The following is a 20,047-nucleotide window of genomic DNA, read 5'->3' as shown; positions in this document are numbered from 1 at the left end:
TGATTAGCATGAATGACACCCCCCTTAACCCCACCAACACCACAGCGCCCCCTAATGCCCACATTCCAGATACACATGAACAGCGCGGAGCTGGGAGAAAACTACAATTCCCATCAGGTAGAGGGCTTATGACATCATTTCGGCGCGCCGGTCGGCTTTCGAAACGCGCAGCTCCCTCATTGGCCGACTGTTGGGGAAGCCCCTGTGCAGCTAGCACAGTCACAACCCTCTGACGCTGAGACGGGCTTTCTGAGCGGTCCTGGGACAGCGATGGAGACGCCCGGTGCGTCTCCTGGGGCCGTGTTGCTCTCCACCGGGTCCCGGCCCGGGAGGAAGCGCGCGGCAGGGGAGACCGGGGCTGTGAGGAGGAAGCAACGGGTCTTGGACGAGGAAGAGTACATTGAGGTAAGACCTCGGTGCGGACGCCAGCGACTTCTGGGTCCATCCCCGCCCCCAGCCCTTCGCCTTGCGCTCCTCTCGGGTACCTCCTCCTCACGGGTCGTGGCAGTCTGGTCCCCTCGCGGAGGTGGGGCAGCCCGAGTCCTTGCCCTTGGAATGTGAACAGTACGAGAGCCAGATAAGCACAATGCAGGGGGTGGTCGTCCTTGATGGAGGAGGCACTAGCACTGGCGAGAGAGGAGGCAGTTCTGCGAGTATGTGGTGGGGGGGTCAGCGAAACGAGGTTTCCTATTAAGCCGTGAGTAAGAGTTTCGAAGGCTAGTGGCAAACAACGCTTTCTAGGGAGCGGTAATAGCAAGTGCAAAGGCTGAGGGTCCTGGAAATAAACTACTCTTGTGGCTTATTGAATAGGTCTTAATCCTACCGCAGACAGGCAGGAGGAGGAGCTGGCACGGCGATCGGAGTCAGTTTGGTTTGGGGCTGGTTAAGTTTGGGAGGCGTCTCGGTGGCATTAGTGAATAGCTGGGCGCACAGATGTGCCGCAGCGGAGCAAAATCTGGCTGGACGTGCAGAGTCAGGGATCCCAACTTGTGCTGGTGGTGGGGTGACTGGCTGAAGTCATCCAGGTAAAGGGTTTGTATTGGAAATAGGAGGTTGTTGTTGGAATGAAGGTGGCAACACTCACAGTGGTCTAGCTTGTGTGGAAGTGAGGCCAGCAAATGAGAATGAGGATGACCAGTTGGGGCAGAGAGAAGAGCTTCATGAAAGCCAGAGGAGCACTTAGTAATGTTAGATGTTGCAGCAAGGCCGCATGGGATGTTATCCTCATTAGAAAATATCCCTAGGCTCTGGGGTCATTGGGCTGGACAGAGGTTGGGGGCGGGGGGTCAGCGACAGTCATAGGTCTTACATTGGTTGACTGAGAGTTGAGGGAACCCAGATGGCAGCTCTGACTCTTGTTCTGATTCCTCCTCACAGGGCCTCCAGACAGTCATCCAGAGAGACTTCTTTCCCGACGTGGAAAAGCTGCAGGCACAGAAGGAGTACTTGGAGGCTGAGGAGAATGGAGACCTGGAACGGATGCGCCAGATTGCCATCAAGTTTGGCTCTGCTCTGGGCAGGATGTCCCGAGAGCCCCCGCCCCCCTGTAAGAGGACTCCTGTGGGTGGCAGAGAGGAGAACACCTGCTGAACTGTTGCCTCAGGCTCACTCTAATCCCCATTTTCTCTCTAACCCCAGATGTGACTCCAGCCACATTTGAAACCCCTGAGGTGCACACGGGCACTGGAGTGGTGAGCCACGAGCCCCGGGGCCGGGGCCGGGGCCTGGAGGACGGCGATGGTGAGTGAACACCCTCTTTCTGTCATGTGGGTGGAATTGCCAGCAATTTTCACCCTGTGAGGGTGGTCCAGAGGCAGGTCAAATCCTGTATCTGAGGTGTTTCCTTGCCTAAATGACAACCCATCAGGTCCAAGAGCACTGGTCTAGAAAGCAGAAAATCTGGTCCAGGTGGGGGTGGAGGAAAAAGAAAATCTGGTCCAGCTCCCAAATGTGGGGCAGTCCTCTGAGCCTTTGGCCCTCCTCTGTGGTCTGGAAAGCTGGCTTCCTCTCTCTCTGCCTGCCTACTGTGTGCCAGCCCCTGCAACATGGGCTTCATGGGCCTCAGGGGGCTCCTTTCTGTGCTGTCTCCTTAAGATGCCAGAGGGCCTCTGCGCTTGTTTCTTCCAAGCTGGCCACTTCCCTTGGATAACTGCACAAATCATTCCTTCTCTTTCTGCTGGGATGTTACCCATTCAGGGAACCCTTTCCTGACCTCCCAGTGTAAAGTCACATCGCCCCCAATGCTCTGTGCTTTCCTGGCTTTGTTTTCTTATTGCGGGACATGACACTTAGAAAGGCATTTCCGTTTTATTGTCTTCCCCCCTCCATGAGGGCAGGTTCTTTGTCTTGCTTATGTCTACGTACTCTGCATCTAGAACAGTGCATGGTGTGTTGTGGGCCTTCCACAAATATGTGCGGAACAAATGAATATGCGTGGGACAAACGAATGCTTGAACACGGTTGCTGAGGTGTGTACGATACAGCTCAGCTTTACAAAGGCGTCTTTCTAGGGGCATTCTGAGTTGTGTTGAACGTAAGTGTTCCACGTGCTACGACACTTCCTCGTGGTCATTCAGTGTTTTTGTCTATTGTAGAATGTCAGTGCCCATACAGAGAGATGAGATATTATTCTCTATTAGGTTCTGGTCTATGATATGACGTACTAATATAGATACCCTACATACTCATACAAACGTGATGTTTTCTGCTTTAAAAGCTAGCTTTTCTGCCATTAACACAGTCTGTTGTGTGGTCCTCCATTGCAGTATGGCACGTGAATCACAGGCAGTTTGCAAATTCCTTTTCTTTAAATACCTCTTACTGGTCAATGAATACAGGAATCCTTTCAGTAACCTCAGTGGTACTATCATCACTCACAGTCCGAGGGGAGGAAACTGAGGCTCAGGAAGGCAGTACTTGCTGCAGGTCTCAGAGCTGGTTGTGGAGGAACGGGGTTTGAGTCCTCATCTTGAACTTTTGAGTCCCTGGGTCTTGAAGTTTTAGTCAGTATGCTTTGTATAGTCTAGTGGGTAGTAGTAGGTGGTCAGGACTGTCACTAGAGTGGAAGAAAAGACTCTCCTCCTGATGGCCTTGCTGAAGTCTGCACCACCAGGCACAGTGCAATGGCACCACCTCAGTGGAGGTGCCACTTTTGATGGTGGCTGGGTTTGTGGTCCAGTGCCTGTGAGGACCCATCCAGAGCACTAGATATATGGGGTCTCTGCCATCAGGCCGACTAGTAGGTCAGGAGGCTTCGGTGACAGTCACCCACCTGTACCATAGGTAACAAGATTGGGGGGTGGAGCTGTCGGGGTAAGGAAATCCCAGGGATGGAGAGAGAGCCTGGCTCTGGAGGCAGGTCCTGCAGGACTGGCACAGTTTGGGTGAGGAAGACCCGCCATGATCATATACTCTTTTTTCTGACCCCTGAGTGCTTCTCTTCCAGTCTGAGTCAAATCACACACCTTATTTGGCATCCAGCAGATGGGGAAAGCCCCTGAGGGCTCGCTGGGCAGTTGGGGTGGTTGATGCTGCCCCCAGGTGGGGAGTTGTCTTGGCAGTGTGGGTTCTCACAGACGGACCTGGGAGCAGGTGTAAGGGTTCTAGCCCTGCTTGTAGGGCATTGCGGTTCCTGGGACTGACAGACTGCAATGTGGTGTAGGTGCCATGTACAGTTCTGTGTCACCCCACCTGTAACCCTGAGCAGGAGACGCTGGAGAGGAAGAGGAGGAAAAGGAGCCCCTGCCCAGCCTGGATGTATTCCTGAGCCGGTACACAAGCGAGGACAATGCCTCCTTCCAGGAGATCATGGAGGTGGCCAAGGAGAAGAGCCGGGCACGCCACGCCTGGCTCTACCAGGCTGAGGAGGAATTTGAGAAGGTGCCCCTGGGTGTAGGGACAGAAGCACCCTCTGTTGGGTGGGGGGGTCCCAGGGCCAGGGAGGGCATGGTGCCTAAGGACTCACTGACCCTCGCTTTTCCTTCTGTGATGCAGAGGCAGAAAGATAATCTCGCACTCCCATCGGCAGAGCACCAAGCCATTGAGAGCAGCCAGGCTGGCGTGGAGACCTGGAAATACAGGGCCAAGAACTCCCTCATGTACTACCCTGAGGGTGAGCAAGCAGTGTGGGCGGGGCTGTGTGTTTGGATCTGGCCTTCAGGGCATGTGTCTGTTCCCCTGCATTCTGGGCCTCAGAGGGGCCCTGGCCTGTCTCGAGGCAGGTGGGTCTGAGTGTGAAGTTGGTGAGAGAGTGAGGCCCTCCCCAGCTTTGTTCAGGTTCTGTGATATGGAGACTGAAGTAGGCTTCATGCTTCTGTTCAGTGGGGCATGACTTGGCCTTTCTCAGGCCCTGAGCACTGGAAGGAGGTGGGGCCTGCCCACCCGTCTGACACCTGCTACCATCTCTCCTTGGTCTGCCAGGTGTCCCTGATGAGGAGGAGCTGTTTAAGAAGCCCCGGCAGGTGGTGCATAAGAATACTCGCTTTCTCAGGGACCCCTTCAGCCAGGCCCTCAGCAGGTCTCAGCTGCAGCAGGCCGCTGCCCTCAATGCCCAGGTGGGTGGCGGGAGCCACGATGGGCTGGCTGTGGGCAGAAATGACCTCTTCGATCTTGGCTGTTCCTCTTAAATTAGGACCATTTCGGGGCTAGACAGAGCTCAGCAGTGCACGAGTATTTGGAACCCCCTCTGGTCCCAAGTCTTCTCAACACATTGGGGCTCTGTTTTGGTCAGACACATTCTGTGGTCCACATCTGTGCCAACTCCCTTGGGGGGCAAGGGCATAAGACAAAATCAGCTGCTAGGAGCCAGGCCAGCCTGGCCAGACCTGCACCTCTGCACTAGTCAGGGCTTGGGGTTGGGAGGGGGTGAGAAGGGAGTGGGCAGGCTGGGGTGGGGGTCTTGGCATGGTAGATAACAGAGGTTTGTGAGCCTGGGCGTTCCTGTGTGATGATGACTCTGGTGATCATGGGGTTGAAGGGTGGGAGACAGGAGGTGGGGAGACTGCTCTATAGGCTCTTGCAGGGGCTTATGGGAAGAAATCACAGCACAGGCGCCCATAGTTAGTGTAGGCTCCCATGTGGGATGTGGCCGAGTGCCACCCTGCCTGGAGAGGGGGCATCGAGGGGAGCTTCCTTCTTTGCATGCCTACTCTCACAGATCCTCAAGGTCTTTGCAGGGGTCAGGGTCCTTCCTCGCTTTCCCCAAGAGGGCTACCGGCCCCAGAGCCCTAGCCGTGCCCTGCAGGGAAGGGAACTGTTTCCACTGTGTTTCTCTGCACCTGCCTATCCGTCCGTGGTGGGGGAGTGGTCTTGGTGCCCCTAACAGTAGCCTCTCTGCTTGTTCCAGCACAAACAGGGCAAGGTGGGCCCCGATGGCAAGGAGCTGATCCCCCAGGAATCCCCTCGAGTCAGCGGATTTGGATTTGTTGCCACCCCTTCTCCTGCCCCTGGTGAGAAATGCACCTGCTGGCAAGCTGGCCTGCCTGTGGGACTGCCTCGGGGGAGGTGGGCTGCTCGTTGGTGCTGGCCAGTCTTGGTGCTCACCTAGGGCCTGCCCCACACCTTGAATGACTGAGGGACCCAGTGTCCCATCTACAAGGACAGGGCTGGACTCTCAGGCAGACACGACTTGGGATATGTGGGGCCTGTACTCTTTAGCTGGGTGGCCTCTGTCCCTCACCCTAAGCTGAGCAGGACAGACTGAATTTGTCAGAACCAGGGCTGTTGGGGCTCTGCTAGACAGACTGGCATGGTGGGCATGCTGAGGGCCACAGGGGGAGGCCCAAGGCCTGATCTCCAGTGAGGGCAGTGTTGTCTAGTGGGCTGCCAGGCAGGAATCTTCCTATGTGGAAGGCAAGTCATTGTCTGCAGGACGCTGGCTGTACCTGGCGCCTCAAGAGGCCATGCCTGGCCTGAGTGAGGTGGGCAAGATAGGCCTGAGGGAGCTGCAGGATTGTGTGCCCCTCTCTTGGGCCACCCACCTCCCGCCAGTGGCCTGGGCTGGGGCTAGACATCCCCTCAGTCCTGGAGTGATGTTTTTTAGTTCTGGGTCTCATGTTAGCAGGTGCACAGTACTTACAAACCTAAACCAGAGAGCATTGCTGGGAGGGGGTCTCTGGGCTCCAGGCCTGTGTCTCCTCACACAGAAGGTGAATGGACCTGGGAACAGTCTCGCAGTACACACGCTGTACCCTCTCGTGCACTGGCCCTTTGCACTCTGGGGAGCCGATTGCCATGGCATAGGCCACGGCGTGTGGAGGTGCCACAGGTTTGCCCAGGGACTGGGAGATATAGGAGCTCTGGAAGCCTCTGAGTGTCTCTTCCCTTGGGCTGGGGTGCCATCAGTGACCCTTAAGAGGCTTCCCTGGCCCTGTGCTAGGAATGGGGCCTCGTCGACCCAGCCCAACTTCTCTAGGGAGTCCCCCTCCAAGCTAAGCCCCATGGCTATAGGGGCCTGGGCTTGCCTCGGGCCCATAGTGGCCTTCCTGGGGAAGGAGAGAGGGCCTTCTGCCAGCTGGGTGTTTGTTAGCTGGACTATGCATGGGAGGTGGGGGATAGCTGTGATGGGAGGGAGGGCCCGGGCTGCACCCCTGCTTGGGTCCCCTAGCCTGAGGTGGATGTGGGCTCTCTATCTGCAGGTGTGAATGAGTCCCCACTGATGACCTGGGGAGAGGTTGAGAACACTCCCTTGAGAGTCGAAGGATCGGAAACCCCCTATGTGGACAGGACACCAGGGCCAGCCTTCAAGGTAGGACCCCAAGTGGGTATGTGGTCTTCTGAGCACCCATCGCTCAGCACACAGAGGATGGCCCAGCTGCCAGTGGTCAAGGCAGAGCTGACCAGCGGGCTGAGCCACATACCAGGCCGCACACCTGCTTAGGCATTGCAGAGAGAGGCCTCTTGCCTAGGATGGTGTGGGCAACTGCACTGGCAGGTGGGGCCGGGCTCCGCAGGGCCATTGAGAAGATGAGGTGCTCTGGTCTACATCCAGTTTGTTGGGGAAACTTGAGTGACTGGTGTGGGGTGGAAGGGGAAAGAAGAGAAGCCTCCAGAAGATGGGAGCATTGGGAGCATGCAATCCTGTTGTCCAGGTGCTGGGTTGCTGCCGGTACCAACTGTGGAGTGCCGGGAGATGGAGGGGGCAGAGGCTGGTGTTGCAGAGACAAAGGGTGCAGAATTACACCATCTGCTCTAAAACCCCAAAGGACTGAGCTTGGGGTCTGGGATTGGTACAGAAGGGGCTGTAGGGGGCTGAGTCTGTCATCTTGAGCCAGCCCCTTAAATGCTGGCCATGATCAGTTTGACATGCAACAGAAAAAGAGATACGATTCACTGTAGCAACAGAAATTTAGAATAACCAGGAAGAACTTAGCTTTTGCAAAGAAACCATGGACTTGCCTCAGGAGAACACTGTTGACCACACCCCCCACAGGGCTGTGGGCTCCGCCCTGTGGCCTCCCTAGTGCAATACTTACTGCTAATCATGCCTTGAGTAGTTCAAAGAGGTAATGTGTCCAGACAGAACATATGCACAGGTTTTTGGTCCCTTGTTTCTAAAATTTGTGTGAGTTGCAAGGATGACTGAGAAAACCTTGAGAGAGAAATGACAGAGAGGAGTCTGCACCATCTGATCCTAAAGCAGTAGATGTGTCAGGTGTGTCGCTGGTCCCAGAACCTATAGAAAAAAAGTTCAGTTCTTAAACAAGCCTCAGTCCAAGTCAGAATTTAGGGTGTGTTAGAGATGGTAACTCAAATTGTGCTGAGTAGTAATTTGCAAATGAAGTAAACTAGGTCCTTAATCTGTATAGCAGAATGTATTTCAGAAAGTTGGAAAAGTTACATCTAGAACAATAAGCATAAAGAAATAGGAGAAAAGAGTGGTCAACATTTAATCTGATTTTAAGATAGGAAGGACTTTGTAAACTAAAAGCAAAGGAAGTGATGTCTAGTTTATGCTTTGTGGAAATGATGAACTTAAGTACAGCTGAAAGTCACGCATAAAACTAAATAACTGAAAAGAAATTGGTTTGTTGTAGCTTAATATAACTAACCTGCATAAAGCTCTTATAAGCAAAAATCAGCTAAACAAACAACAACAAAAAATAGGTAAGCACCTTGTTAGAAAGATAGGCTAAGGACACGTTTTGGGAAGTTCTCAAAAGAAATGCAGACAGTCGGTAAAGACAGGAAGCTAATCAGAGGGAAGCAGATTAAATTAAGGCCCTCTTCTTTTTAAAAAGATTATGCACTTCCTCCCTCAGTGGTGCTGGCTTTGAGAAAACCATGATGATGGGGGCACGGGGGGGGGGGGGGTGCAGCTCAGCCTAGCTAGTTGGGGACTTTCGGGGGCTTTTAGGGGAGGTGATGTTGGGGATGGTGGGGGCCGTGAGAAGAGGCAGCCCCTCCAGCATAAGGGACTTCCTGGCTCAGTGGCAAGCTAGAAAGGCCATCCACACATCTACTTTGTAGATCTTGGAGCCGGGCCGCAGGGAGCGGCTGGGGCTGAAGATGGCCAATGAGGCTGCTGCCAAGAACCGGGCCAAGAAGCAGGAGGCCTTGCGGAGAGTGACAGAGAACCTGGCCAGGTGAGGGACGCCTGACCCTGGTAGGGGTTTCTCCCTGCTCCCACTTGGCCCCCTCCCCTCCCCCCACAGTATGGACATTCGGTCTGCAGGGCAGGCCCCAGGGTCCTTCGGTGGGTCCTGTGGCAGCTCCTCTGATCCAGAGGGAGGCCCTGTGCGAGGCAGGATGCAGAGGCCCCTCCATCTTTTCTACAGCTTCCTCTTAGGCACATCCCTAAGAGGCCCCTTCAGGGCTGCTTTCCCACTGTGAGCTCCTATCAGCCCTGTAAAGACAGGTGTCATCATTCCCCTTAGAAGAAGTTGGGGTCCACCCCAGCCCCACAGCCAAGGGCAGCACCAGCACTCACCTTCGAGTTTGGCCAGACTGCTGTGTGCCAGGCTGCTGGTGTTCTCAGCCCACAGTGGCCCGAGTGTCCTGTGTGGTTTCCTGTGGAGCTGTGGCAGGCCCTGCTGCTGCTGGTGCCCTGTCCAGCCTAATCCTACCTCTTTTTTTTCCTCTACCTCCCTTGTTCACCCCCTCCACCCCAGTCTCACCCCCAAAGGCCTGAGCCCCGCCATGTCCCCAGCCCTGCAGCGCCTTGTGAGCAGGACAGCCAGCAAATACACAGACCGGGCCCTGCGGGCCAGCTACACACCATCCCCAGCACGCTCAACCCACCTCAAGACCCCGGCCGGCGGGCCTCAGACCCCGGCAAGCACACCAGCTCCTGGCTCTGCCACACGCACCCCTCTCAGCCAGGACCCCGCCTCCATCACGGACAACCTGCTGCAGCTCCCTGCCCGGCGCAAAGCCTCAGACTTCTTCTAGGGCCAGGCCTGGGCTGGGCACCTGGGAGATTCATGGAGCCCACAGGGCAGCTATCTACCCAGCAGAGGACTCCGGCCTTCTGGGGACCCAGACCCGGGCCAAAAGCAGTAACTGTCCCAGGAGCCACAGAAGAAAGGTGCCATGTTCCAGCCAGGCTGGCACAGGACCCACCCCATGGCCCTTGTGCATCCTAGGGCTTTGCTAGTACTTTTTTCTATGGAACCCGTGCCCGTTTCTATTTAACCAGAATTAAAGAACACCTAGCATAGTCTGCAGGCCATCTCTTTGTCCTGCTGCCTGCACAGCCCCAAGGCCGTCCTTCTGCCTGGATTGAGGTCTCAGTACTGCGGGCCTCCTGGGAGGAGGCTGCTGTATGAGGTGACCCTCAGAGGGCCAGGGTGTGTGGCCTTTCCCGCCACCACCTGCATTGCTTTCTGTGGCTTAAAACCTTCTGAACTGAGCTCACAGCATATTGGTCCCCTACCCCCTCCACTCCATCTCCCAAGTTCTGTTCCTCTCACAGAGGGAAAGAGTCCTTGGTAGTTCAGCCTCTGGAGTCCACCTAGGGCTCTGGTCCCAGGTCTGAAGCCTCCGCAGCCATGCATGGGTCCTACATGGGGATCAGGCCACAGTCCTGCATGAGGTACCCAGTGGCCTCACCATGACCTCCAAACACCTGGTTTCCAGCTCAGGTGAGACAGGGCTGTCTCTATCTTCCTGCTCTTGTTCCCTAGTGCTCCAGGTGCTGCCAGCCTTAGGCTGCTGAGTTACCAGTCTCACCTCATCACTCCTACCAGTAGCAGTCCCAGGTCATAGTAACCTGGGCCACAGTGTCAAGCAATGGGGCCTGGCTTCATGCAGACCTGACAGTGCCATCTGCACCAGCAGTCAGCATTTTCTCAGCAGCCTGAGTGCATTGGTGCCTGACCCCCAGGAGGTCCAGGGTCAGCTGCTTCACATGGAGGTGGGGGAACCCAAGACCAAGGCTGCTTGCCAGATTGGTCTCTTCTGGTCTCAAATGGGGTCAGATTGTGCCTCTGAGGGCTCACTTCTCAGGGAGGCAACCTGGAATCCCTCCAACTAGAGTCCTGCTTCAAGCACACTCGACTGTGCACTAGGCCGTTTTCCTGGGTGCTCCTGCATTGTGCCTCTTCTGCCTTCTATGAGGGCTGATGTCCTCCGGAGGCTGGTGCAGGGCCTGCTGCATGCCTGGGCACCAGTAGCCTGCACCCCTTGACTGAGTTCCTGCATGCTCCTGGGGGCTGGGCCCTGGCTGGGCCCTGAGACCCACTAAGGGGGCTGGGGGTAGACTTAGCAGGTGAGCTTGGACCAAGGGCTGGGACTGGAAAACATGGGTTATGGTGCTTTTTCCCCATAGAGAAGGGCGGTCCTGGGCCTGAGGGTGCCCCCAGGAAGTGGGGAGGCAGGTCTGCGTGGGCATGAGTGAGATCCAGAGAGGAATGCAGTCCAGGCAAGGCCACCTAAGGCCAGGTGCTGATGACCTCCAGCACTTGGCTGGTCTATTGGGAATGTGCCCTGGGGAATGACAGGTGACAAAAATAGGGCTCTGTGTGGGGTGATCAGGACATGAGGGTGCAGGTCAGAGGTCTTGGCTGGGGTTGCCTGCCTGGGGGATGAGGGGATGCTCCAGGGGGAGTTGGAGGGGAGAGGGAGAGAGGAGAACTTTGAGGAAGGGCTGTCTGAGGAAGTGGGGTGGGGTCCGAGCGGGCTGTGTGGTACCTGAGGTGGGAGATGTGCACCTCGCCAGCCCTGGAGGCGCTGGGCACAGGCAAGTCACAGAGGCCGGGGGAGCCTGGTGGATGGTCCGTGGCTGCGATCTTGCCCACAGGCCTCTACGTGAGCACCTGTGCCTGAGCACTAGTCCCTGACCCCTATGCTGGAGACCCTCATGCCACATGGAGGGTGGTTGGCTGAGTCCTGGAGAAAAAGACTCCTCAGGGGGCACTCTTGATGCTTGTTTAGACTTCTTGGTTTATTTGGTGGTCAGTAACATTTTGCCACTAAGTGGAAGAAAGCTAATAGAATGTAATCAAAATAGTGGTTTAATTGACAGATTTTACTTGTTCCTTACACCTGTGCTTTCTTCAGCTCCTACCTGCCTACTTAGCTTACGTGGGCACCACCATGCACCATGCCCCCCTGGCCCTCCACACCCTAGGTACCTGCCTTCCCCACCTCAGCTCTGTAGACATGATGGTCTTTTGCCCTGGAGGTCTCGACCAGCCTGTCCTCCATTTTATCCTCGTTCTCACGCACCACCAGCACCTGGTGCTGGGTTTTGGCCCCTGGCTTGTGATCGGGTCTGTGCTCGGGTCGGTGCTCGGGTCGGTGTTCAGGCCGGTGCTCGGGCCGTGAGCCTGGCCGAGTGTCCAGTTTGCAATCAGCCCGGTACTTGCCCTCACCATCCCTCTTTAATGAGGCAGAAGACATGGCTTTAGGCTTGGGGGGTTGCAGCCATGAATGGCTGAGGATCTCATCGATGTGCAGCCGCCGGTTAACGTCTGGTTGCAGGATGCGGTAGATGAGGTCCTTGCACTCACCCGTCAGGTTCTTGGAACGTGGGAATTCCACACGGTGCTCCTTCTGGATGCGCAGCATCTTCTTGATGTCAGAATCATCGTAGGGCATGGAGCCACAGACCATGATGTAAAGGATCACGCCCAGGCTCCAGATGTCATAGACCTTCGGCTGGTAGGGGATGCCCTGCAGGACCTCAGGGGCCGCGTATGCCGCCGACCCGCAGAAGGTCTTGCTGAGGATGATGCGCCCGCTGGAGTCCCGCAGGCAGCGCTTGGAGAAGCCGAAGTCGGACAGCTTGATGTTGAAGTCCTTATCAAGGAGAAGGTTCTCGCACTTGAGGTCTCGGTGGACAACATCCAGGTCATGGCAGTACTTGACAGCTGAGGAGAGCTGGCGGAACATCTTTCGTGCCACATCCTCGTGCAGGGCCCCCCGACACTTGATGAACTCAAGGAGGTCACCCTGGACACCAAGCTCCATGATGATGTAGATGCGCCCGTCCGAGGTCTCAAAGATCTCGTAGGTTTTGATGATGGAGCGGTGATTGACAGTTGCCAGAATGTCCATTTCCCGAGGAAGGAATCTCTCCACAAAGTCAGAGGGTGTTTTCTTGCGGTCAATGATCTTGACCGCCACGTTGAACTTGAGGCGCTCGGAGTAGGCTGATTTGACTTTTGCGTAGGAGCCCTTGCCAAGATTGATGCCCACGATGTAACCCTTCTTCCTTAGGACCGCGGCATCATCCATGGTGCCAGGAGCGGCTGGCGCCACTGCCCTCTACATCCCCTCCCTACATGGGCCAGTAGGCATTGTCCTCGTTTACAGTGTGGGGAGCCGTCTGGCTGGGCTGGCTTGGGTTTATGGAATGCTCAGCATTATCTCCACATGACTTCAGCATGTGAAGTCATAAAGCCAGGCAGCCCAGAGTGGGGACTGGAGTGGGGACTTGACTGGGGGAACAGGGCCCCTGGAACCCTGAAGCCAGGCTCCCACTGGAAGGAAGCCAGCACGCAGGACTGTGGTAATCCTCCCTGCTCCTTGTCATGGCTTCCCTGTCATGAGTCAGGCCCTAGATGGGGGGCTGCCTAGGTCCAGCCAGAGCACCAGCCATAGGCTAGTTTTCCTCTCCTGGCTGTGAGGACTAATTCTGCATTGGTTCCTGTCTCACTAGGGCCAGTTTGCTGCAGCTTCTTTGGGGTATGAAGAAAACTCCATCTAGGGCTTGTGTCCTCAGAACTGGCAGTGCCTGGGAGGGACTGCTCTGGTCTGGCTAGACTGGCGGTGGTTCCAAGCTTAGGGGACAAGAGCAGCTTCTGATTGGGGTCACAAGCTGGATGGACGAGTGGGACGTGTGAGGCGGGGAAGGGCAGGCAGGGCTCTGGGGTGCTGCAGGTTCCAGGCTGGCAGATGTGTTCCAAGGACTGGGGCAGGCCTGTAGGATACATTGGGCTTCAGTTGGGATGAGGAGGTAATGGGGTCTCCAGGTAGGGAAGAGGCTGGGAGAGGAGAGGGCTTGTTTTGAGAATGGCCGAGTCCCACAAACAGGAGAGACGTGGGGGAAAAGGAAGGTGGGTTTTTTTCCTGAGTGATGGACAGCTATTGCAGGCCATGGAGCAAGAAGAGCTGTGAACCAAGTCACATTTTAAGATGGCAGCATAGAGAAGGGGCTTTGTGGAGACCGTTGCCTTTGACTAGGCAAGAGGAGGCTGGACGAGGGTGGCCCTGGGGGGTCTGGGCAACAGAGGCAGTCAACAGGGTCTAGTGTGCTGGTCTGTGACTGGGCACAGCCCTGGGCAGAGCCTTGGTGCTGGGGTCCTGGGGGTCCTGAGGTCCAGCAGCACCCAGAGCACCAACCGTAAAGAGCAAGCACCTGGGTGAGGAGGGGTCCTAGATTATGTCAGTTTGGGCCTTTGTGGGGAGTGACATGTAGCTGTTGGAACCCTGGGAAAGCACCTTGCTTGCACCTCTCAGACCTTCTTTTGCACCGGGAAACAATGTGAAAACCCCTTTTCAGAGCCCATGGATGGAGTTCTGCTTTGGAAGCTATGGCGTCTTCTATACATCTCCTTAGGCACTTTGGAAGCCCTGCTGTTTATTTGTTTTCCGCCACAGGCATCCATGCCCACATGCAGCACGTCATCAGGATAGCTGTGCCATGTCCTCTGTGTTTCGGGGAGAGGGAGGAAGGCCTGCCTCTATGTGGGTGGTCAGGGGCTGACAGTGGAACTGGCATGCAGAGTGTCAGTAGGGTTCCACCAGGTTGACAAGGGAGCAAGACATGGCAGACAGATAGATGTAATGTGTTGACCAGAGCTGTATGGATGCTCTTGGAGGCTGTGGGGAGCTCCCTGTGTCCGGAGGTCCATGTGGAAGACAGCAGGTGCAGGGCAGCCAGAGTCCAGGTGCCAGGTGAAGTGACCATTCCCAGCAGGGTGGGCCTGCAGTGGGACACCGTCCTCCAGCAGCCAGGCCTTCCTGAGAGCTACTTTCTCCCTGAGGGCGTCTTCCTTCTGGGACCTCTTTTTAGCCTAAATGACCAGTACTTCACTCCTCTGTGTCCCAGAAGGGGCTGGCTGTCAGGATTTGCAGACCAGGACCCAGTTCTGTCCTTACAGCTGGGTGGAGATCCCTCGCTTTCTCCTGGGCCCCAGATGTTGTGTCTGGGGTGCTCCTGCATATCTTCCTTCTTGGCTCACTCCGCTGACCCACTTTGTGGATTTTACTCCCTCATATCCTGCTCTTGCCTGGACAGTGTGGCCTCTTTGGTTCTTGGACATGGTGAGGGAGGCAGGTCTCAGCACCGTGCAGGGGTATGGAGCAGGCAGCTTTGCCCAGGACGTGCGCGCTGAGGTGGGTACACCTGGTATGTTGGTTGCAGGAGTGTTAGACTGGACTGGGGGACCTCCAGTGGGACTCCTGAACTGCAGGCCTGTGGGTCAGAGACCTGCAGACTCTGAGAAGGCCACTCCTGAGCTTTGGTTTCCTCCATAATTTGGGGACCCACTTGTCCATTTGCCCCATAGGCATTTGAGGGCCACTTCCAGGGGCTGGGGTACACTGATGGACTAGAAAGAACCCATGTCTCCCTGGACCCCAGAGGCCAGGGAGGATCATTGCCACATCAATGAGTGAATGCCCAGTAGTGACTACGCTGTGACACCGAGGAACGTGGAGCTGTGGGGACAGAACTGGGGGCTGGACTTGGGGAGGCTGGGAAACCTGAGAAGGCTGAAGTCTTAGGAGTTAGCCACATGGAGGCAGACGAGGACTGCAGGTGCACATGATGGTCTGAATGGACACTGTGTCGAGAGAGTACAGGAATGGAAGGGAGCACTGTGGGTCACAGCGTCCATGTTGAAGGTCTTGATCCTAAAGCCTTCGGGGGGAAGACTATACTTTCAGGGGTCATTTCTTCTATTTTTTATTTTTTACTGTTTTTCTATTATAGGTGTGCCATTTTCCCCCCTTTGCTCTTCCCTGCTCCACCCACCTCCCTCAGGGATCTTTTCTGTAGTTTGTTACTAAAGCCTTTGGGGGAGGGGGAAGTCACTGAAGGGGTCTGAGCCAGGGCCAAGCCCAGGGTCGAGCAGTTCACAAGAATGACCAGCATATGAGGCCACCTGGGGAGCTGTGGTTTCAGCCACTCAGCAGCCATTCCATGCTGTGTGATTCAGGAAGTCGGCTACCCTCTCTGAGCTGTCTCCCCCGCCTGGAAAGCACACAGTAAGTGCTCCTTCCTGCGGCCCCTCCCGCCCAAGTTTACCTCAAGGCTGGGCTGCAGGGAGACTCCAGCCCTCTTGTCGCACACTGCCCGCTGCCCTGAGGACTGACATGACCTGGAGGAGGAGGTTCACGAGCCTCTCCTCAGGACATCCCCATCTCAAGTCCACTCAGTGGTGCTCTGCAGTTCCACTCCACCACCGAACAAGCTGCATGACCCAGCTCCTGGAGCCTTCAGCTGTCACTAAAAATTGGGTGGCCTGGTCTATGCCTGGACCCTGGGCACTCACTGGTCTGCTGTGGCGGAGCTCAGTGGCCAGCTGCTGAGTGCTATTGGGGCCTCCAGAAGGCCTTGTGGAGGCTATGACTCCTTTGCTGAGCCTGGAGAAATAGGCAACGTCTGCAGGGATGCATCCACAAGCATGATTACAACATGTATGTGTGGGGTATGGGGGTGAGGGAAGAGGCTGGGAGGCCAGGGAGAGGGCTAGACCTGGGAGGACCTCAAAGGCCAGGGACTGGGATCTTTTCCTCAGCAGAGGGAGTCAAACGGGGTGCTGTGGGAGGCAATGCCAGGGCAAGGACAGAGGTCTTGGTGGTGGCTGAGCCATGACACACACAAAAACAGAGAGAGGAGGACACAGTCTGTGTGAAGGTGGCTATGGGGAAGGAGGAGCCAGGCAGAGTGTTGGACTAAGTATGGGGAGGGTTGCAGAGGGCAGGTTAGGGCACTTACTGGGTCTCACTTTTCATAGAGGGCTGCAGGTTGGGATCCTCCCAAGACACAGATGGGGGGCAGGGGGAAGGAGTCTGAAGGCACGTGCCCTCTTGACGTGTTAGCCCTGCAGGTCCACATGAGGTTGTCAGAGTGAGTGCAGAGCATGAAGAGAAAGGGCCGCCACAGCAGAGGTGAGGACTGTGTAAGAAAGGGCAGGTAGGGCCCTGCAGAGCACTGTGGTTGGTGATGCTAAATGCAAGCCTGCTCCCTCTGGGGGACACAGATGGCTGCAGCGGCCAGGCATATGAGGACACCTGTCCTGTCTCCTGCTCACTAGTATCAGTTTGTCCATGCTGGCAAGGAGCATCATGCCTGGGGACAGACTAGAACTAGAGGGGGACAGGGAGTGGTCAAGGGCACATAGCTGTTGTGGGACATGCGGGCTGGAGTGGGGCTGGGCTGTCCAGTAGAGGCCCCTATTTCCTCTGGGCTGGGGAAATGACTTGGGGAACCATTGAGAACTGGGAGCCGGTTGACATAAGGGAACTCCTGGTGAACAGAGCAGAAAAAATGAGTTGCCTGTCAGGGTGGGGAGCTCAAGAGAGTCTGGGAAACTGGTCCACCTGCCCTCTGCAGCTCCATCCCTACCCACAGCCTTCTGGGTCCCCCTGCCACCCCTCAGCTACAGGCAGCCACTTTGCCCTCCTTGGTCCTGTCCACTCTTTGTCCCCTCCCCATTCAGCATTGTACTCATGACCTCCCTCTTGAAGCAGCAACTTCCTCACTCTGCTCTCTTCTCTGGTCCGGGGCCTGAGGTCATGGTCAGGGCTGTGCACACTGGGATATATTTTCCAAACTCAGGGTGGATAGGGTGGGGTGGGATGGATCCTCTCCCTGGATGACCCCAGTCAGCTGGGGCAAAGACATTCATCTTAGAGTCTGCACTAATATAGTGATTTATTCCTTCTTTACCATGTGGGTTACCAAGTTTAAAGGGAGGAAAAATAAATTGACGAAAATAATGGCTTATCCAGGACTGTCTTCCTTCACTGGCTTGTCCCTTGGCTTTTTTGGAGCTCAGGCTTGAAGCTGTGACCTCTGCCTCATTCCCTGTCTCACTGTACTGGGCTGTGCCAGAAGCTCACTAGGTGTGTGTCTCTGGAGGCTTTGGGGAGCCCCCATCCACTGTCTCCCTGGTCAGCTGCTCGCTTGAGAGGGAGAGGCTTGGGGTTTCCAAGTGCCTTGACACCTGCGTTTGCAGAATCTCCTGGGGTTTTGACTCTGGCTTCACCTCAGACTGTGCCTCCTCCTGGGGCTCCAGCTTGGTGACAGACTTCTTGTCGGAGCCAAGCTCAGGGGTCCTTAAGGGCTCAGTTTCCTGGGAGGTCTCCCCCTCTTTGTTGATGGCTGCAGAGAAGAGGCTCCGGGCCTTGGGCTGCACCCAGCCATGGCTGAGGATCTCATCGATGTGCAGCCGCCGGTTGACGTCCGGCTGTAGCATGCGGTAGATGAGGTCCTTGCACTCACCCGTCAGGTTCTTGAAGCGAGGGAAGTTGACGCGGTGCTCCTTCTGGATGCGCAGCATCTTCTTGATGTTGGAGTCATCATAGGGCATGGAGCCACAGACCATGATGTAGAGGATCACGCCCAGGCTCCAGATGTCATAGACCTTGGGCTGGTAGGGGATGCCCTGCAGGACCTCGGGGGCCGCATATGCCGCCGACCCGCAGAAGGTCTTGCTCAGTGTCAGTAGGCCACTATCATCCCGCAGGCAGCGCTTGGAGAAGCCGAAGTCGGACAGCTTGATGTTGAAGTCCTTGTCAAGGAGAAGGTTCTCGCACTTGAGGTCCCGGTGGACAATGTCTAGGTCGTGGCAGTACTTGATGGCTGAGGAGAGCTGGTGGAACTTCTTGCGAGCATCATCTTCATGCAGGGCTCCCCGGGTTTTGATGAGTTCAAGGAGGTCACCCTGGACCCCGAGCTCCATGACAATAAAGACCTTTCCATCTGATGTCTCAAAGATCTCATAGGTCTTGACGATGAAGTGGTGGTTTAGTATGGTTAGAATCTCAATTTCTCGGGGGAGGAATTTCTCCAAGAAGTCTGTGGGGGCTTTCTTGCGGTCGATGATCTTCACTGCCACGTTGAACTTTAGACGTTCAGAGTAAGCGGATTTGACTTTTGCGTATGAGCCCTCTCCCAAATTTATCCCCATAATGTAGCCTCGTCGCTTGAGGATGGCAGCGTCATCCATGGTGCCAGGAGCACCCAGTGCCTCTGAGGCTGCCCTCTACATCCCTGCGAGACATGGGCCAGCAGTTTCCTCATTTACACTGTGGACAGACTGAGTCCTCTGGGCTGGCCTGGCCTGCTGTCCCTGCCTCCTTAGAGGCCCAGACTCTAGGGTAGAATGTTCAGCATTGTCTCCCAGGTGACTTCAGTGGGTGAAGTCATAAAGGAATATCCTGGGAGAATGAGGCTCTGGCTTGAGCCACTTGGACTCAGAACCCTGGAATGCTGGAGCAGATCTAAAGCCCACAGAGAATGGCCTTGTACTTGTCTGGGACCCAAGGCAGCAAGGGGCTGTGGGGACACATTGATCTGTCCATGCCTTCAAACCAAGAGCCAGGACTGAGCAGTGGAGCTAATTATTGCAACCCAGAAAATCCAAGGCAGGTGGTTTATCAGTCTGGGTCCCAGCAGGAAACAAGACATACTCCAGTTGGGTCAGTTTGAGGGTTTAATAAAGGCGTAATTTACAAAGGTGAGAGCAGAGTGTAGGAAACCCAGTGGTAGTCACACACTCGTGGAAGAAGGGAGGAATAATCCCTGGAACCCGGGAAGGGTAGTGTAGAGGGTGACCTTGAGAGGCAGCGACATTAGGTGTAGGCCACAGTGACCCTACAGGCAAGGAGCTGGGGAGAAACATCCCTCATCTTTTCCCCTTCAGTCCTAGAAGCCCTAGCTTACGTCCACACAGGCGGCCTGCAGGCCATGCAGCAGGGTGAGGGGTGGAGGTGAATTAGGAGGGGCAAAGACTCTAGGCCCTGGGGGGTCACTACCTTCAGGAAGCCAGAACTCTGCCCTCTCCTGCATGGCTTGGCTGGACTTTTCACCTCTCTGTAGTTCTTTCCTTATCCAAAACCTTGCCAGCCTGCTTCTCTGACAGTGACACTGTGCAGGACACAACTGGCAGGGATTTCTGCTCTTGGCTAAGTGTTCCCCTCTTGGGGGTCTGCCCAGTCCGTAGCCCTGGCTGGGCTCCCAGGGCAGATCTGGGGCTGGGGCAGAAGCTGGATCTGGATCTTGCTTTGAGTGCCATCAGCTGCTCCTGGAATGCTCCCTGAGGACAGTGCAAATGGAGAGGTCAGCACTGGACAGGGACCAGTTCCTGCCAGCAGTGAAGCCCTCTACTGTGACAGCCCCTTTGTCTAGCACCTGCTCAGGGACACACCAAACAGCTGAAGCAGGCAGGTCTGGCCTAGCCTTGGGTTTAACCTTGGCCATATCTGCCCAGAGGGTGAGGGTGCCTCTCTCTCAGATGACCCGGAGTGTCACAGGATTAAGAGACACTCAGGAGAATCATGCCTTGGGGGAGCTTGAGAGGCCTACTCTTGGGGAGTGAGCCAGTGGGGCTGGAGGTGGGGTAGGACGGGATGGGTCCTCACCAGCCTTGGCCCT

The 20,047-nt window shown here is 55.9% G+C and overlaps 3 protein-coding genes across 5 annotated transcripts; 1 reads left to right on the top strand and 2 right to left on the bottom strand.

Moving 5' to 3' along the window:
• The first annotated feature begins 200 nt into the window (after positions 1-200).
• ESS2 (ess-2 spliceosome associated protein) lies at positions 201-9,655 on the top strand. Its single transcript, XM_090290754.1, has 10 exons — positions 201-405; positions 1,378-1,546; positions 1,639-1,740; positions 3,707-3,879; positions 3,994-4,111; positions 4,420-4,553; positions 5,345-5,447; positions 6,636-6,745; positions 8,467-8,582; positions 9,108-9,655. Exons 1-10 carry the CDS (start codon positions 271-273, stop codon positions 9,385-9,387), a joined length of 1,440 nt encoding a protein of 479 aa, XP_090146880.1. The 5' UTR covers positions 201-270; the 3' UTR covers positions 9,388-9,655.
• A 1,907-nt stretch (positions 9,656-11,562) lies between these two features.
• On the bottom strand, positions 11,563-12,675 carry TSSK2 (testis specific serine kinase 2). Of its 3 annotated transcripts, none has more exons than XM_090291358.1 (2): positions 11,747-12,675; positions 11,563-11,710 (listed from the first exon to the last, which is right to left on the bottom strand). In XM_090291358.1, exons 1-2 carry the CDS (start codon positions 12,673-12,675, stop codon positions 11,563-11,565), a joined length of 1,077 nt encoding a protein of 358 aa, XP_090147484.1. The 3 variants fall into 3 exon arrangements, with proteins under 3 accessions (XP_090147484.1, XP_090147485.1, XP_090147483.1); XM_090291359.1 differs by having other exon boundaries at positions 11,759-12,675; XM_090291357.1 differs by having other exon boundaries at positions 11,563-12,675.
• A 4,773-nt stretch (positions 12,676-17,448) lies between these two features.
• Positions 17,449-18,620, bottom strand: TSSK1B (testis specific serine kinase 1B). Its single transcript, XM_090291056.1, has one exon. It carries the CDS (start codon positions 18,618-18,620, stop codon positions 17,511-17,513), a length of 1,110 nt encoding a protein of 369 aa, XP_090147182.1. The 3' UTR covers positions 17,449-17,510.
• Between the last annotated feature and the right edge of the window lie 1,427 nt (positions 18,621-20,047).

Source organism: Furipterus horrens, unplaced genomic scaffold (assembly GCF_987537825.1).
Source record: "Furipterus horrens unplaced genomic scaffold, mFurHor1.1.pri manual_scaffold_11, whole genome shotgun sequence".
Classification (NCBI taxonomy): domain Eukaryota; kingdom Metazoa; phylum Chordata; class Mammalia; order Chiroptera; family Furipteridae; genus Furipterus; species Furipterus horrens.
The sequence above is the reverse complement of the archived record's forward strand: the minus strand, read 5'-3'. Positions and strand labels throughout refer to the sequence as shown.

Excerpts from the sequence above, each read along its gene's own strand:
- ESS2 (XM_090290754.1), top strand. The coding sequence starts at position 271 with ATGGAGACGCCCGGTGCGTCTCCTGGGGCCGTGTTGCTCTCCACCGGG. Across the intron at positions 5,448-6,635 it reads CACCCCTTCTCCTGCCCCTG|GTGTGAATGAGTCCCCACTG; the intron begins GTGAGAAATGCA and ends CTCTATCTGCAG. Across the intron at positions 6,746-8,466 it reads CACCAGGGCCAGCCTTCAAG|ATCTTGGAGCCGGGCCGCAG; the intron begins GTAGGACCCCAA and ends TCTACTTTGTAG.
- TSSK2 (XM_090291357.1), bottom strand. The coding sequence starts at position 12,675 with ATGGATGATGCCGCGGTCCTAAGGAAGAAGGGTTACATCGTGGGCATC.
- TSSK1B (XM_090291056.1), bottom strand. The coding sequence starts at position 18,620 with ATGGATGACGCTGCCATCCTCAAGCGACGAGGCTACATTATGGGGATA.